We start from the raw sequence: 17688 nt of genomic DNA on the forward strand, positions 1-17688 counted from the left end.
CTTCCACGAGCATGAACAACTGGAGAGGTGGAAAGAACACTTCACCACGCTTCTCAACCGTATCACATCCGGTGAAGTTCCTGCTCTTGTAGATGAAATAGCTTGTCACTGTAACATGCGGATACGGATTACTCCTCCAAGCAGAAGAGAAATCATTTCAACCATCAATGCATTCAAACGGACTAAAGCTGTTGGGCTTGACGGTCTCCCGGCAGAGTTATTTACCGCTACATCTGCGGTTACTGCAGTTTTGCTGCCTCCACTCGTACGAGAATCTAGGGAATCCATGACTTTTCTGGAAGATCTGAAGAAGGGAATGAATGAAGGACACCAGTTCGTTTGTGGCAATTGGAGTGGTATCTGCGTGCATCCTGCCTTCGGAAAGAAGATAATTAAAATAACCCTGGAACGCATCAAAGAACATTTCGAAAGTCTCATCGACAGAAAGCAGACTGGTTTCCGCTCCGGATCCACCTGTATTGACCACATCAACACCCTACGGATCATTTTGTAACAATGGACAGAGTTTGGATCTTCGCTGCACATGCTCTTCATCAATTCCAAGAAAGCTTTCGATATCGTGAACAGGGAGTGTATCTGGAGTGCTCTACGCAGGAGCGTAATCGTTGACGCAACAATCCAATTGATCAGAGCCTTGAAGCATGTTACAGCACTTCATTCAAGACCGTAACGGTACACTACAGAATTACAGTCCCGTATAGGAGGCAATGTGGTCAGCATTGCGTCCGCCCCGAGATAATTACCCTGATTTGACTCAGATACTCATTCGTAGCTGATTCGACTGGTATCCGACGTCAAATCCCAATACAAATCCCACTGCCACAAGTAAAATTTAAAATGCGGTCTTCCGTACGACAGCCTTGTGCTCTAATCAATCAGTTATCCGGGCTATTTGATGACGGAAAATGTCACGTACTGCACTGAGGTAAAATCTCGGAGGAATCTGAGGTCCAAAGCGAAGTCCGCCAGGGTGGCACCCTGCCACTGATATTAGTTCTTTTTGTTATCGGTGACGTTCTTCAAATTTAGCTTTGGGCTTGCTTGGGCTCAAAGTACTGGCAGTTTTAAGTTGGATATAATTTGCACACACATCACAAAACATTGGACAGATTTAATCGACGCAAACAACACATAATTGGTCGGGTTGAGGAAATAGGAAACGATGTCGAAAGACCGAAATGAGTAGAGGGCGAATATGGCTTAAAAGGGGCTATACAGCCTGACGACGATTGCACAACATAAGCATGTTTTGTGCATCTAATCTCGGATACTGGCTCTATCTTCGTGAAATACCAAGCGATACCTGGGGAGATAATAAGTAGATAAGCATTGAGAGTCAAAAGCCCTCCGAAGAGAGAAAATCGTTGAAGGTGCTAAAATAAACATTGGTTTCAGGTTTAGTTTCTTGGAGCGGTGAGAGCGAAGAATGAGACATATTTCGTCTTCATCATCATCATCAACGGCGCAATAACCGGTGTCCGATCTAGGCCTGACTTATAAGAAACTCCAGGCATCCCGGTTTTGCGCCGAAGTCAACCAATTCGATATCCCTAAAAGCTGTCTGGCGTCCTGACCAACGCCATCGCTCCATCTTAGGCAGGGTCTGTTCCGTCAGCTCTACCCAACCCCCAACTTGAAGGACCAGTTGGTACAGTTTGTCCTGTTTTTAGGCGCGGGAGACTCCCCTTCATCCTTCTCCGTCTGCAACTTTTCGTTAAGAAAGAGCTCCCAGCGGTCACCACGTGGAGGTGGAGATAGGGTTTGGTCGTAGAGCTGTTGGTGTTGGTTCAGCGGGCATTTCCCAGGTTTTATGCTCCATCGTGTGTCCCAATTCGCGTTTCGCCCTGGGACCTATACAACCCTTTGGCCACCATCTTGTTTTCATTAATAGGTAGCCCAAAATCTCGTACCAATAGCCGCCTGCTCGATCTGGATGAAGGCGGATTGTTTATCTCTGATTGTTCTTCCTTTTATGTCAATATCGTCAGCATAGGCGACTTGGGCAGTTTGGTAGAAGAGAATGATGAGTCTCGCATTTAGAGCAGCATCGCGGATCACTTTTCCAAGGTCAATCTAAAAAGGATTCATGATATGACATCCTCGTGTCTAAGACCGTTGTAGATATGCCAAATGTCACATTAATGACTTTGTTTCTTTTATACGACCTCGAACTTTGCTCATCCTAAGATAGTCAAGATACCGAATTCTCTCATGGCTCTGTACTGTTTTACTCTGGCTATGCTATCATGGGCAGCCTTGAAGTAAATAAATAGATGGCCATATTCCAAGGGTTTTTCTATCGCTAGCCGCACAGCGAAAATCTAATCTGCTGCGGATTTGCCAGGAGTGAATCCTCTTTGGTATGGGCTAATGATGTTCTGAGCGCATGGGGTTCTTCGGTGTAACAAAACAGTAGAAAATATCTTCTAGATCACACTCTGCAACGTGATACATATATAATTATTGCACTGAGGAATATCCCCCTTTTTATGCATGAAATATGAATTTCCCGGAGCTTTGAAACTGAATACCTGTCGTGTAGGTATGATCCTATGGTCCTCCCACGTGACTGACACAGTCAACTAACACCCCTACTGGGTCGGGAATACTTTGCAGAGAAATTCTTCTGGAGGATATGGGCTCAGGGGGTCATCCCGGTGTCCCCCACCAGGTGAGCCCCTGGCAGACTCGGGTCTGGTCGCCCTCCTCAAGCACGTGTGGAGGGCGCAACTCAACAGCTAGACTGGAATCAGCCCGACACGGCAAACGGCGAAATCTGACACATCGAACTACCTCTAGATCGAGTGGAAGAACACCCAACAATACTTACCTACATGCCATCGGTCGAAACCGTTCAAAATAGAGGAAGCCATGCACGCAAAACTTGCAAGAAAGAGTTCTACATATATTCTTAGCCCCCATTCACACATTATCACACGCCTCACCATACATACCAATTTAGGTAGACACGACCTATGCTCAATCAAGTGCGAATACAAGCGCATGCATTCCGCTATTGTCACTCCCAAGCATATCGCATTCTCGCTCTCGCTCGCAACATTTATGGATGGGGCAGATACATAATATCTTGTTGCATTGAATTCCTGTCCCTAGCCTTGGGCATAAGTTTATGAACCCTTTTGTAGTTGGCTATCATCATATTCCCCAATTCGGCTATAATTATAATATTTCGATTCCTGGCAACTTCTGAATCTTAAGTCTAAATTACATGAACAGTTTTTGCATGCTTGACCCTGACAGGATTTATCCGTCGTCTTGTTTGAATTTCAAAAAGGGCAATTCATCAAAAGGTTCAACCCACCGTTCCAATTTCTCCATGCTGTCGGAAATCAGATTTCCCCTTTTGTCTCGGCAGCTACATACGATTTCATCCTGCTCAGCGATATACAGACTATTGGCAGTCCGGTCCCTACCTCATAAATCGATAAGAGGGGAATCTTTAGGAGCACAATGAAGTCCAGCGAAGGGTATATGCAGGCAGCAGAAAACTAATTGTTTAATCTTAAGCAATCTAAACAATTTACGGTGGAAGCAAAACGAAAAGAATGAAGGACGTGAAAATTTCAGAATAAGGTCAGTTGCCTGTGCGGAAATCACTTTCAAGACTTTGAAAATGATGATGTTAGTCTTCTGAATAACGAATTCTTTTAAAGGGGATTCCTGTTGCGACCATCTTGGATTCACAAGTAAGAATTTTTCAGTTAGCTAATTTTGAAAACTAACAAATCGGGAGCTTCGAAAAAAATGCCTTTCCCCAGATTCACATCGGTTCCTGGAGACTAAAATCTAGTCGAGTATAAACCTCCTTGCCTAGCAATTTCTTTCCGAGTACGTGCACTGATAGAAACCGCAATTGAAAATGGAAACACATTTTTTTGCTCATGCTCAAGCTAATGCATTATTTATTGAAAAATCATTGCCCTACAGGAGGTGGCTGATGATGTTGGTGCATTGCATCTTATTTGCTATTGCAAGCGCAGTTGCAGTTTCCAGCAGTTTCGTCGCATCCTTCTGGTTCGGGAAGTAGGTACTCTGGATCGGATAGTGGTTCCCATACCCAATTAGCATAGCATACGCACTCTCCAGTAGAACTCTGGTATAAATAGCTAGTTTCGCATGATAGGGAAACGGCCTCCTTACTTTGACATTTCCAGTATTTGGTTGGGTCGTTGTTGTTAGGGAATTGTTTGCCCTCCGCATATTTAGAGCAATCAGGGCGACCGCTACTTCCAGGTGTATAAGCTGCTGGTTTTTCACATCCACTCGAGCAAGTACAAGCGCCTCTTACGACTGCAACCAAGCACAGGATCACGGCAGAGGCAACTGAAGTGGACAAAAAATAACATATTAGTCAATTAACTCACTTAAAAGGACTGCGTTTGAAAGTGTTCTTACTGATTATCTTCATGTTTGCACTGAAATGAATTTGAATCAGGTTCAGAATGACTTCAACTGCCGCCAGATGCACCTTTTATACCAATTCGCCAGGAAACTCGTGGGCGGTAGAGACTGTGCAGATAAGATCAACAGACACATGTCGCGGGTAATCAGCTCTTCGAAAAAGAAAGTTGGTTGGATGTCAATTGGTTCTGAACATGCTGATAGAACACTGGAACCTTGAAAGCGTAGCTGCTTTCCTATTCAGATGTCACTGATAACGAGCAGAACAGCCTGCGGAAACATGAGGACGGTACAAATGTACGCTGTGTCAACTTAGAATGATTGGATTGGAAGAAAAAGAAAGTGTTTGCCGCAAGCGTACACATGTGTCCTCAGTAATTACTAAATTATCTGCATTGTCTTTTGTGATCAGGTTTGAAACATTCTACAAGCGAATGCTCCAGTTTGGGATGCTGTAAATTTGAGGAAATCTACCTTTATATTGAAAGCCGAGAAGCATTAAATCTACTTCCGAAAGATATACTTGGATAAGCATATAAGACTGCTGTCGTGTTACTTAAAATGCAGGCCGATGAGTTTATTTTAGCTGCAGCTTTCATTCTTAGGTTCATTCGCATTCTCATTGCCATTATAACTTTCGCATATTGCTAATTACCCTTTATCGATTGTTATATTTTGCTTGCAGAGCTCGCTGAAGAACCAACTTACTTCAGAAATCTTCAGCAACAGGTATTTGTCGGTAGCCTCGTAATTTGGCTAGAGATAAATGATGCTATTCGCATGAGCCGCTTTTAGTGAAATAACATCCTCTCGATGCTAATAGTCTAAGAGCTGGCTCAAAATTTACATGATTCGTTGCACGACAAATTTTACCTGGAAGTGCTGGAATTGTTGTCAGTGTACAACTCTTAAACAGTCAGAAGAACTACTGGAAGACTAAAGCGAGAGCAAGCCGTCAAACCTGTCAAATTGTCATCAAAACAAACTGACTCTTTTACCACACATATACCCACAAATACAGAACAAATATTGTCGGACGGCAAGGTGGAATATAAACTTAAATTTGCAAAGTTGCAAAAAACACGTAAAATTTGCATATTAAAAAATACTTTGACAATTTGCGTTTATATCCTTCACGTATACAAACTGGATGCCAGACGATTCCTTATGCAATTCTAACCGAAAATATTCCCTGATTTTTAAGGTTTTTTGTGAAACAAAACCTTATTAGAATCGATTCGATGTCTGTCTGTCCGTCTGTCTGTCTATCTGTCTTTTTTTTTTTCATCGTTGGAACCTGGAAAGGTTCAAAACCTACTGCTGGCTCCTGCCAAACAGTTATGTGAGACTTCCACCCACTAAAACCACCTCCTTCTTCTTCCACTCTCCCCACGGGACTGCTATAAGCATTGCATCGTGGGGCTGGATCAGTTCTTAACTGCGGCGCATTATTGTTCGCTCTCTTTCTTGCTTTATTCGCAGTTCTTCATGCCTTAGCTGTTCATGAATCATTTTCAGCTCAATTACCACTTGATTCCAAGCCTCCGTTGATTCCAAAATAAACTCCACTATATTTCCAGGTGTTAAGCGCCTGTCTGCGATCGCCTCAAGCCTAGTTCGGTGTGCTGTGAACCTTGGGCACTCAAACACAATATGCTCCGCATTCTCAGCCACGTTACCAAATCGATAAAGATAAGCCCGATAACCTCCATGTCCACTTAAAAATTGCGTTAGCTCGTAGCTTAGTTCCCAGTGATTCCTCTCCATCCATCTTCGAATGTGTGGAATGATACGGTAGGTCCAACGGCCAGTTTGTGCCTCGTTCCATCTCTTTTGCCATTTTGCTATGGATTCTCGCCGTGCTAGTTGCCGTCGAAATACAATAGACTCACCGATTGCATACATATTGTCGTAGAGACGCCGACCTTCATCCGCCAAGATGTCTATGGGGATTGTCCCTGCCAGTACATATGCTGCTTCTCCTGATGTCGTTCGATAAGCACTGCATACCCGGAGTGCACTTAGTCGATACGCCATTCCTAGTTTTCCACAGTTTGTCTATCTGTCTGTCTGTCTGTCCGCCTGTCTGTCTGTCTGTCACAGCCAATTTATTCGGAAACGGCTAGATCGATTATCACGAAAATTAGTAAGTGTGTGTAATCTGTTGTTCCTTTTGCATGCAGCAACTGGCGCTATTTTGTGTTTAGTTTAAGGGGGGCTCCCCATAGATGTGAATGGAGGGTGCAAAATTTTTTTTCATAAAATATGGGCATGTGCGGTATCAAATTAAAGGGCTCAATTAGTACTTTTCGAAACTGGTCCCATATTTGATATTAGGCGAAACATTGGGGAGTGAGGGTTCAAAATATGACCCCCGAAAAGTGAAACAGGTCTCGTTCTCAGAACCTATCCAACCGAAAAATCTGAAAAAAATCACAGTGGCGCATCTCCACAAAATCATGGCCCCAAAATATATCCGGTTCCGATATCTGCACAAATAAAGATAATAATAGTATATTTCTTCATTTTAGAAATTTACTCGGCAACCCCCCTTATGTTCATCTTAGAATTACAAAATTTAGCATGAGTATAACGAAGACCATAATGCACAAGTTCGTCAAGTTTGAAGAAAATCAAACTATTATTAACAAAGTTGTAGGGTGTGAAACTGTGCCATTTTTGGTGAATTTCGTGCACTCTACAACCTCTATGACGTCATCATTACATATCATTTCATCTTATGAATGGGGTCGCAAAGAATTATTTTGTTTTAGTTTTTTAGTCACAATTACTTCAAACAGAGATGTATGTATGTAAGTATATAGTATATGCGTGCTAATGGAGTTTGCGGGTAGTATCTAATTCTGATATTTGTACATTAAACCAGCGGTATTTAATATACGTACTATTATATATAGGTACATATGAATGCTTTTGTGCACAAAATAAATCGAAAATATGGTTACGATCAATTTATATAGGTGCATATATGTGTACAGTATTCGGAAATAGACAGTTTTTTGTTTAGGATGAGCGTAATATCTATGGCTGTAATATGTACGTATGTCTCGTAGTTTGGAAAAATATGAAGGATTATGTTGGATTTGTAGCTATATAGGGGTAGAAAAATGTGCGTTGAAATTTCTTACATAAGACGAACACAAAACCTTTATATCCGAAGCGCGAGCTTCCGGTATTCCGACTTGTTTTTTTTTTGACTACATAACCTTTTGGCAGCCGGTCGGGATCATCCTCATCCATACGGATTAAGTGACCGGCCCACCGTAACCTATTGAGTCGGATTTTATCCACAACCGAACGGTCACGATATCGCTCATAGATTTCGTCATTGTCTAGGCTACGGAATCGTCCATCCTCATGTAGGGGGCCAAAAATTCTTCGGAGGATTCTTCTCTCGAACGCGGCCAAGAGTTCGCAATTTTTCTTGCTATGAATTCAAGTGTCCTAGGAATACATGAGGACTGGCAAGATCATGGCCTTGTACAATAAGAGCTTTGACCCTATGGTGAGACGTTTCGAGCGGAATAGTTTTTGTATGCTGAAGTAGGCTCTGTTGGCTGACAACAACCGTGCGCTGATTTCATCATCGTAGCTGTTATCGGTTGTGATTTTCGACCCTGTATAGGAGAAATTGTCAACGGTCTCAAAGTTGTATTCTCCTATCCTTATTCTTCTTCGTGTTTGACCAGTGTGGTTTGATGTTGTTGGTTGATTCGTCTTCGGTGCTGACGTTGCCACCATGTATTTTGTCTTGCCTTCATTGATGTGCAGCCCAAGATCTCGCGCCGCCTGCTCGATCTGGATGAAGGCAGTTTGTACGTCTCGGATCGTTCTTCCCATGATGTCGATATCGTACGCATAGGCCAGTAGTTGGGTGGACTTAAAGAGGATCGTACCTCTTGCATTTACCCGAGCATCACGGATCACTTTCTCGAGAGCCAGGTTAAAGAGGACGCATGATAGGGCATCCCCTTGTCGTAAACCGTTGTTGATGTCGAAAGATCTTGAGAGTGATCCTGCTGCTTTTATCTGGCCTCGCACATTGGTCAGGGTCAGCCTAGTCGGTCTTATTAATTTCGTGGGGATACCGAATTACCCTGGCTATACTATCATAGGCGGCTTTAAAGTCGATGAATAGATGGTGCAACTGTTGTCCATATTCCAAACAGTTTTTTCATCGCTTGCAGCACAGAGAAAATCTGATCTGTTGCTGATTTGCCTGGAGTGAAGCCTCTTTGGTATGGGCCAATGATGTTCTGGGCGTATGGGACTATCCGGCCTAGTAAAATAGCGCAGAATATCTTATAGATGGTACTCAGCAACGTGATACCTCTATAATTGCGCACTGTGTGATATCTCCCTTTTTATGTATGAGACAGATAATGCCTCGTTGCCAATCGTCAGGCATTGATTCGCAGTCCCATACCTTGAGCACAAGTTGATGGACCACTTGGTGTAACTGGTCGCCTCCATATTTAACCAATTCGGCTGTAATTCCATCGGCTCCTGGTGACTTATGATTTTTTAGCCGATGAATTGCACGGACTGTTTCTCCTAAACTTGGTGGTGGCGGTATTTGTCCGTCGTCTTCAGTTGGCGGGACCTCCAACTCACCGAGGTTCTGGTTGTTCAGTAGCTCATCAAAGTACTCAACCCATCGCTCCAATATGCCCATTCTGACGGAAATCAGATTTTCCTCTTTGTCTCGGCAGGATGAGCATCGAGGTGTATAAGGCTTCATCCTGCTGACTTGTTGGTAAAACTTCCACGTCCGGTGCGGTTGCTCCCTGTACTTTTCTAGCTCACAGACTTGTTGGTTCTCCCAGGCTTCCTTTTTCCGTCTGTGAAGTCGCTTCTCTGCTCGACGGAGTTCGTGATAAGTCTCTGCGCGTGCCCGCGTTCTTTGAGAATGCAACATTACTCGGTATGCGGCATTCTTCCGTTCTGTTGCTAGCTTACATTCATCGTCAAACCAGCCGTTCCGACTCTTTTTGCGACTGGGGCCAAGTATGCTTGTGCCCGTATCCATGATGACGTTCTTCAAGTGGTTGTGAAGATCATTTGTTGATGCTTCATCTCCAGGTCCTCTGTTGACTGCGGTTATTGCGTCATCCATTTTCCTCTTATAGCTGTCGCGGAGGGTTGTGCTGTGGATGGCTTCAGTGTTCATTCTCACCTGATTGTCAGAGGGGATTCTAGGTAGTATTGTTATTCGAGTTCGGAGCACCATGCCAACGAGATAGTGATCCGAGTCTATATTGGCCCCCCCTATATGCTCTGACATTCATCAAGGCTGAGAGGTGGCGGCGTTCGATCAACACGTGGTCAATTTGGTTGAAAGTGGTCCCGTCTGGAGAGGCCCATGTATGTTTGTAGACCACTTTCCGCGCAAACCAGGTGCTTCCAACAACCATTTCGTGTGACACTGCTAATTGAATAATCCGCAGCCCGTTATCATTTGTTTTTTCGTGTAAGCTATGGAAGTCAACGTATCGCCTGAATACGGGCTCCTTGCCTACTTGGCTGTTAAAGTCCCCAAGTACGATTTTAATATCATATCTGAGGCAGGCTTCGAGGGTTCGTTCAACTGCCTCCTAGAAGTTATCCTTCTCCGACTCGACTGTCTCCTCTGTAGGGGCGTGAACGTTAATGAGGCTTGCATTTCTAAATTTGCCTCGCAAGTGCAGAGTGCATAGCCGTTCGCTTATGTTTTCACAGCCGATAACAGCAGATTTCATTTTTCCGCTGACTAAGAAACCTACTCCGATCACATGGTTTATTGAATGGGGACTATAATATATGGTGTAGCGACTCTTCTCCAGGAAACCGGTCCCTGTGCATCGCATCTCTTGTAACGCTGTTATATATTGGGACAAGGTATCGGCTAACTGCTCATCAGCTTTATCTCTGTACAGGGAGCGCACGTTCCATGAGAAAATGCGCAAATCGTTAGTCGGTTGTCGTTGCCGGGTTCGTCGTTGTAAAGCCCATCCTGTCCAAGGCTCCTTTCGTGGCTCCGTAACATCGGTTTTCCGTGTAGGGTTGTCAGCTCTACCCAACCCCCAACCTGGAGGACCGGTTGGTACAGTTTGTCCTGTTTTTAGGTGCGGGAGACTCGCCTTCATCCCTCTCCGTCTGCAGCTCTTCGTTACGAAATAGCTCCCAGCGGTCACCACGTGGAGGTGGAGATAGGGTTTGGTAGTAGAGCTTTTGGTGTTCGTTCAGTAGGCATTTCCCAGGTTTTATGCTCCATCGTGGGTACCAATCCACGTTTCGCCCTGGGACCTATACTACCCTTTGACCACCATCCAGAATATTCCTTCATATATATGTCCAAACTTTCAGACATATGTACTGCCTCATCCTTCCGGCCTGAGGAGCAGCGTGAAAGAACCCGGCAACAGGTGGCATTTGACCGTATTTTTGTTTAATTGAAAACCCGACAAGGGTATCAATTATTGTTCTAAAGCGCCAGGTTTGCACCTAGAATTGTTTTAGCTACTACCACATATACCATGTATCCTGACCCCGGAATCTACCGAAAAGCGGAGCGAGTTGCTACTCAAATTAGTGTGGCTCGTCATTAGTAGGTGGCCAGAACTATTGAAATACAATGAATCCACATAGAATACAAAATGTTGACCTTCTATAATATGTTAATAATAGTTGATTTGCATTCCATTTCCGGAATTGTGTCTTAAGTTATCACTTATACTGATGCCAAATTTCATATTTCTATTATAGAATGAAGGGAGTTTCCAGGTAAATTTTTTATATGCCATTACTAACTTTATTTGAGCAGATATCGTAATGGGATATATTGTATTTTGAGACCTAAATTTTGTATCGATGCATTACAGCGATTTTGTTCAAATTCTTCGATTGGATAGGTCCTGAAATCGAGGCCTGTTTCACTTTTTAGAAAACACATTTTAAGTCCTCACACCCCTGTGTTTCCGCCGTTTCATTTTCGAAAAGTTTTCATTGAGCCCTTTCATTTGATACCCTACACGCTTATCTAACAGAAAATGATGCGCCCATTGCACGTGTAGCGATTCACAGACCAAGCATTCCCAACAAATTTCGGGATGATTGCTCCAATTGTTTCGGAAGAAATTTCGTTGAAAGACCGACAGACATTCAGACAGACGGACAGACAGACATTCAATCGATTTTCATTAAGTTTTGTTTCACACAAAGCTTCAAAAATTGCAGCCTTTGCACCACTAAAATCATAATAATCCAAAACCCACGATAGCTAGAGCATTGGAATAAACGTTCACTCTGGAAGACTAACGTTGCCTTGTGAAAATAGAATAAGTTGCGTAGAAGCAAAAGCTTTCCAACTGCAAAAATTGGGTTTCTCGCACCGGAAATTTTGCGGGTTAACCCAATTTTTTGAATAAACATCCGCAATGTACTAAATTTTTTAAAAGAAAGTGAATCTTCGTTTTGTCATAATAAAATTTTCGTATCATCATTTCATAATAATTACACAATTAGTGGCATAAACCATAAATATGAAAAAAAAAAATAATTTCCAAGAGCCAAAATAATATGATAATAATACAGGGTGCGGCAGCATAACTTCCTTTTTTCAAAACTCAATAAAAACTATTGTATGCATTGGAAAATATTTGTTTATTTTTTATAATGTAGGTGCATGTCTAAAGTTTTTATTTACATTGTTTTGAAGATCAAATCTGTTGGGTGACGTCCCCCATTCTCCATATATTGCGTAAACCGATTTTTGGCCTTTGTCATGACTCTTGTTAGCATAGCATGTGTTATGTTGGCAATTTCTTCTTGGATGTTGGTCTTCAAATCTTGTGGGGTTCTTGGACGGTTCACATAAACACGGGATTTCAAAAAACCCCATAGAAAAAAATCACAAGGGGACAGATCGGGAGAGCGTGCCCGCCATTCCAAATCGCCTCTAATTGAGATAAGGCGCTCTGGAAAGTGTTCCCTCAAAACAGCCATCGATGCTCTTGAAGTGTGTGCTGTTGCACCATCTTGTTGGAACCAAGTGTCCCCCAAATCCAAATTTTCTAGCCGTGGGAAAAAAAAATTCTGTAGCATGTTTACATACCGGTCCGAATTCACTGTCACTGTAACCTCATTTTCCTCAAAAAACCAGGGACCAATAATTCCAGCTGAGGAAATTGCGCACCACACTGTGACTTTGGGTGAATGCAAAAGCTTTTGATGCAATTCTCGAGGGTTGGTTTCAGCCCAGTAGCGCATGTTTTGTTTGTTAACCAACCCACACAAATGAAAATGGGCTTCATCGCTAAAAAAAACAATAGCACCCTCGGGAACGACATTAAGAAGAAGCTCACACGCGTTCATCCGAGAATTGAAGTGACGTTCTGAAAGTTCCTGCACTATCGCCATCTTCTAGGAATGAAAATGAAGATCATCACGAAGAATTCTTCTCACAGAACGATCGGATAGTCCAAGGGCAGATGCGTGTTTGCGCGCAGAACGCCGTGGCGATCGCACCATTGATGAAGGAGTGAGAGCGTACTCCTTCAATGTTCTCAGGTGATCTAACGGGCCGAGGGACTCCAGTTCATCCTTTTGTCGCACTTGCAGTTTGTCTGAATGTAGTGACCCATGTAACAATTGATTTGCGGTCTGGGACGGGAGCCAACGGGGCTAAATTAAAGCGATTCCGAAATGCACGCTGTGTTGCAATAACCGGACATCCGCTTGAAAAGTAAACCTCAACGGCAAAGGCACGCTGCTCACTATTCCAACTTTACAGTATCCTCTCTTGAACGAGACCACTAGCGCTCCGCTATGACATCAACTAACTGAGTGGCGCGCATTTTAAACAAGTCGGAATACCGGAAGCTCGCGCTTCGGGTATAAAGGTTTTGTGTTCATCTTATCTAAGAAATTTCAACGCACATTTTTCTATCCGTATACAGCTACAAACCTACGAGACATACGTACATATTGCAGCCGTAGATGTTACGCTCACCCTCAACAAACAAACTGCCAATTTTCGAATACTGTACACATAAATTGATCGTACCCATATTTCCGATTTTTCTTATATCTATCTGAATTAGGCACTACCCGCAAAGTCCATTAGCACGCATATACTATATACCTGCATACACACATGTCTAGTTGGAGTAATTGATATCCATATACAAATGACTAAAAAACTAAATCAAAATAATTCTTTTCCACCCAATTTATACGAACGTACTTCGTTGTCGTATTGACGAATTGATATGTGATGATGACGTCATGCAGGTTGTAGAGTGCACGAAAATCACAAAAAATTGTAAAGTTTTACCCCCTATAACTTTGTTAATAATGGCTGGATTTTCTTCAAACTTGACCAAATTGTGCATTATGTTCTTCATTATACGTATGTCAAATTTTGTACTTCTGGGATGAACATAAGCGGGGTGCAGAGTAAATTTGTAAAATGTGGAAATATACTATTATTAACTTTATTTGTGCAGATATCGGAACCGAATGTATTTTGAGGCCTAGATTTCGTAGAGATGCACCACTGCGATTTTTTTCAGATTTTTCGGTTGGATCGGTTCTGAGAACGAGACCCGTTACACTTTTTGATGGTCATATTTTGAGCCCTCACTCCCCTATGTTTCACCTAATATCAAATATTGAATCAGTTTCGAAAAGTACTAACTGAGACCTTTCATTTGATACCCCACATGGCTACATTCTGTGAAAAAAAATTTTGCACCCTCCTTTCACATGTATGGGGAGCCCCCCTTAAACTTAACACAAAATGGCGTCAGTTGTTGCATGTAACGGCAGATCACATACTCTTACTAAGTTTCGTGACAATGGGTTTAGCCGTTTCCGAATAAATCGGCTGTGACAGACAGACAGACAGACAGACGGACAGACAGACATCGAATCGATTCTAATAAGGTTTTGTTTCACACAAAACCTTAAAAAGGAAGTTATGTTGCCACACCCTGTATATACACTTTGATGAATGCGAATTAAAAGGCCTTGTATTTCAAGTGTTTTCATTTGATTTTTTTATGAAAATGTTGGAAGTGACCACTGTCCATTGTTAAACAATAGGAGAATTTTTTTTTCCCAAAATGTTGCTTGTATTGCTTTTAATAATACTCTCGTTGATATCTTTGCAGCAGCATAACTTATTTTAGAAAGATTTAAATCATGCGATTTTGCAGGACATTTTACGGGCCTATAACACCATTAACGATATGTAAGAGGATGTAATGCCCCTGAAATTAAGCGGAAGCGCCCCATCCTGGTGAAACCACATCTTGCTCCTTCTGTTAAGTGGCATATTTTGTAATAGATCGAGCGGGACATTCCGCACCTGTCAATCGGCTTGGAAGAATATAAGTCTCAAATAATGCCTGCCCCAGCTTTTAGATTCCATCGGTTTTATGTTACACGATTCAATTCAAAGCTTCTTGGGGTAATTAAAAATTCTTTCTTGGTTAAAAGGATCTTTATCTCTAAATACAATATTTCTAGTCAAGTAAGGACTTTGCCTAATTCGCCCTTATACCGAATCGCAGAAATGGACTCTCTTTGGCTTGAGATGGTTTGAATAAACTTTTCTATATTTTATTGGTTGAAATTGCTTGCGAGTTATGCTTCCTCAAGATTACAATGGTTTTAGGAAGTTATAGAAACACTTAGAAAGCCCGCCGAATCGATAATTTTCGGGTCTCAGATGTGCGACTAGGCGCCGCCTTTGAGGTTCCCTCACTGCCTTGGCATCCTCAGGCCATCATATTAGAGACTGCCCCTAATTAGAATGAGATTTGCGGGTTACAAGAGGAGGAGGAGGAGGAAAATTTCCCAAATCAAAACGAGATTAAATCGTCTTCATTTTTATAATCCATTCCAAAAAGGAAGAAACTTAAACTTCATGCAGCGGCCAATAAAAATATATAAGAACAGAAAAAGTAAAACTAAAGGAGCTTAATAAAAACTTAAAATAAATAGAAATAAATGAAATTAAAATGAAAGCATTGCAATAAAAGCATAAATAATCCAAACGCTTCACAAAAAATAAAAAGGAAAAATTTTAAAAGAAAAGGGGATAAATAAAAAAACATTGATAACGACTTTAATCTTAAGAACACAAAAAAAATTAAAAATAAGACAAATAAAAAACCCAAATTAAATAAATATAATAAGAGATCACAAGTTCCAGTTCTCAAATAAATAAAAATAATATTCGCTGCTTGGTAACAATTCAAACAATTTGTGTATGTGTCCCATAATCGCATCGATTTTTACATTTGTCTTTCTATTAGTACAGGCGTTTTCAAAATGTACAAGCGGTTTAAAGAAATTTTCGGAATATTTTATTTTATGGACAAGCAAAGGGGAGATTTTTAACAGTTATTGTTTTCTCGATCGAAGTAACCCCCCAAGGATAATTGCAGTAAATCTCTATATTGTGCGTGAATAATAATAATGAATAATAATAATATACATAGAACTCCGCCGAAGCCGGTCCCAAGCCCGGTTGTGAAAGGAGGAGGGATGGATAGCTTCAGTCTGAATGGCTGTACGCCACCGCAGCATTTCAGGGGGTAGGTGAGGAAAGTGCGGGAACTTTGCAGTCTTGCAGATTACTCACTGAGGAAGCTATCTCCAGAGCTGTTTCGGCACAATCTGTGGCGACCACTTCAGTAGGTTCACGTAGGCAGCGGATGAAGTGGACTGAAGAAATGAACCTCTTCATCATCTACTCCTACTACGAAATAACGGCGGGGGCGGGTACAAAATCTTACCGCCCCTTGTTGCACCAGAGATTCGTCTAGCATTTCCCGCAATTCGCACACGTGACTGTGCAGCGAGTGGCAAACCGGTACCGCTTTATTACTCGCAGCGACACAATCCTGGCCACCATCAGGGAGCGTGTTCGACCACCACGCCGCATTGCAGATAACACTTTCAGTACTCGCCGAAGCACTGTTCTCCACCGTCCAGCTGAGGTTTCCGCTGAGGTTCGGGATGAATTCCAAAGAGCGCGTATAGAATTTACAGATATGGATCCTTTGCATAGACCAGGCATTCCCTGGCTCTCCAGCAACTCCGGGAATTCTATCTCAAATCAATGATAAGATTGCATGACGGCTGTGTGCTGATATGTCGCTGCTGGAACTACAATCACTACAATCAATCAATCGGGTTGTTCTTCCCATGATGTGAATATTGTCAGCGTAGGCCAGCATTTGGGTGGACTTGAAGAGGATAGTGCCTCTCGCATTTACATCCGCATCACGAGTCCCTTTCTCCAGGGTCAGGTTAAAGAAGGCGCATGATAGGCCATCCCTTGTTTTAGACCGTTGTTGATGTTGAACGGTCTTGAGAGTGATCCTACTTGTCTCCGTCCGAGTTTATATTGGCCCCCCTATACGTTTTGACATTCATCAAGGCTGAGAGATAGCGGTGTTTGATCAACACGTGGTTAATTTGGTTAGAAGTGTTCCCGTCTGGAGAGGCCAACGTATGTTTGTGGACCACTTTCCACGTAAATCAGCTACTTCCAACCACCATTTCGGGTGACAATGCTAACTGGATAATCCACAGTCTGTTATCATTGGTATCCTTATATAAGCTATGGGAGCCAACGTACCGCCTGAATACGGGCTCCGTCCCTACTTGACTGTTGAAATCTCCAAGTATGATTTTGATATCATACTCGGGACAGGCTTCGAGGGTCTGCTCAACTGCCTAGTAGAACGTATCCTTCTCCGACTCTGCAGTCTCCTCTGTAGGGGTGTGAACGTTTATGAGGCTAATATTTCTAAATTTGCCTCGCAAACGCAGAGTACCTTTCGCTTATATTTTTAAAGCCGATAACAGTAGGTTTCATTTTTTGGCCGACTAAGAAACCTACTCCGAAAACATGGTTTACTGGATTGCCACTATAATATATGGTGTACTGACTCTTCTCCAGGAAACCAGTCCCTGTCCACCGCAACTTTTGCAACGCTGTTACATCAGCCGAATCATAGTGGGAATTCTCACTGGTCATTGTCGGCTGAACTATCACCTAGGGAAGCTAGGGATACCTACGGACACTGCCTGTAAGTTTTGTGAGGAGGAGGACGAAACCTCTATACACGTCCTGGGACAGTGTCCGGCACTTGTGCAAAGTAGGTCGAGACATCTGGGAGAACACTTAATACCAGATGCAAAGCTGAAACATCTAGAAGTAGGGAACAT

The 17688-nt window shown here is 42.5% G+C and overlaps 1 protein-coding gene across 1 annotated transcript; it reads right to left on the reverse strand.

Moving 5' to 3' along the window:
- Positions 1 to 3912: 3912 nt before the first annotated feature.
- LOC119648773 lies at positions 3913 to 4593 on the reverse strand. Its single transcript, XM_038050606.1, has 2 exons — positions 4438 to 4593; positions 3913 to 4365 (listed from the first exon to the last, which is right to left on the reverse strand). The coding sequence occupies exons 1-2, from the start codon at positions 4448 to 4450 to the stop codon at positions 4001 to 4003; spliced, it is 378 nt and encodes a 125-aa protein (XP_037906534.1). The 5' UTR covers positions 4451 to 4593; the 3' UTR covers positions 3913 to 4000.
- Positions 4594 to 17688: the final 13095 nt, after the last annotated feature.

This window comes from Hermetia illucens, chromosome 2 (assembly GCF_905115235.1).
Source record: "Hermetia illucens chromosome 2, iHerIll2.2.curated.20191125, whole genome shotgun sequence".
In the NCBI taxonomy this organism is placed as follows: Eukaryota; Metazoa; Arthropoda; class Insecta; order Diptera; family Stratiomyidae; genus Hermetia; species Hermetia illucens.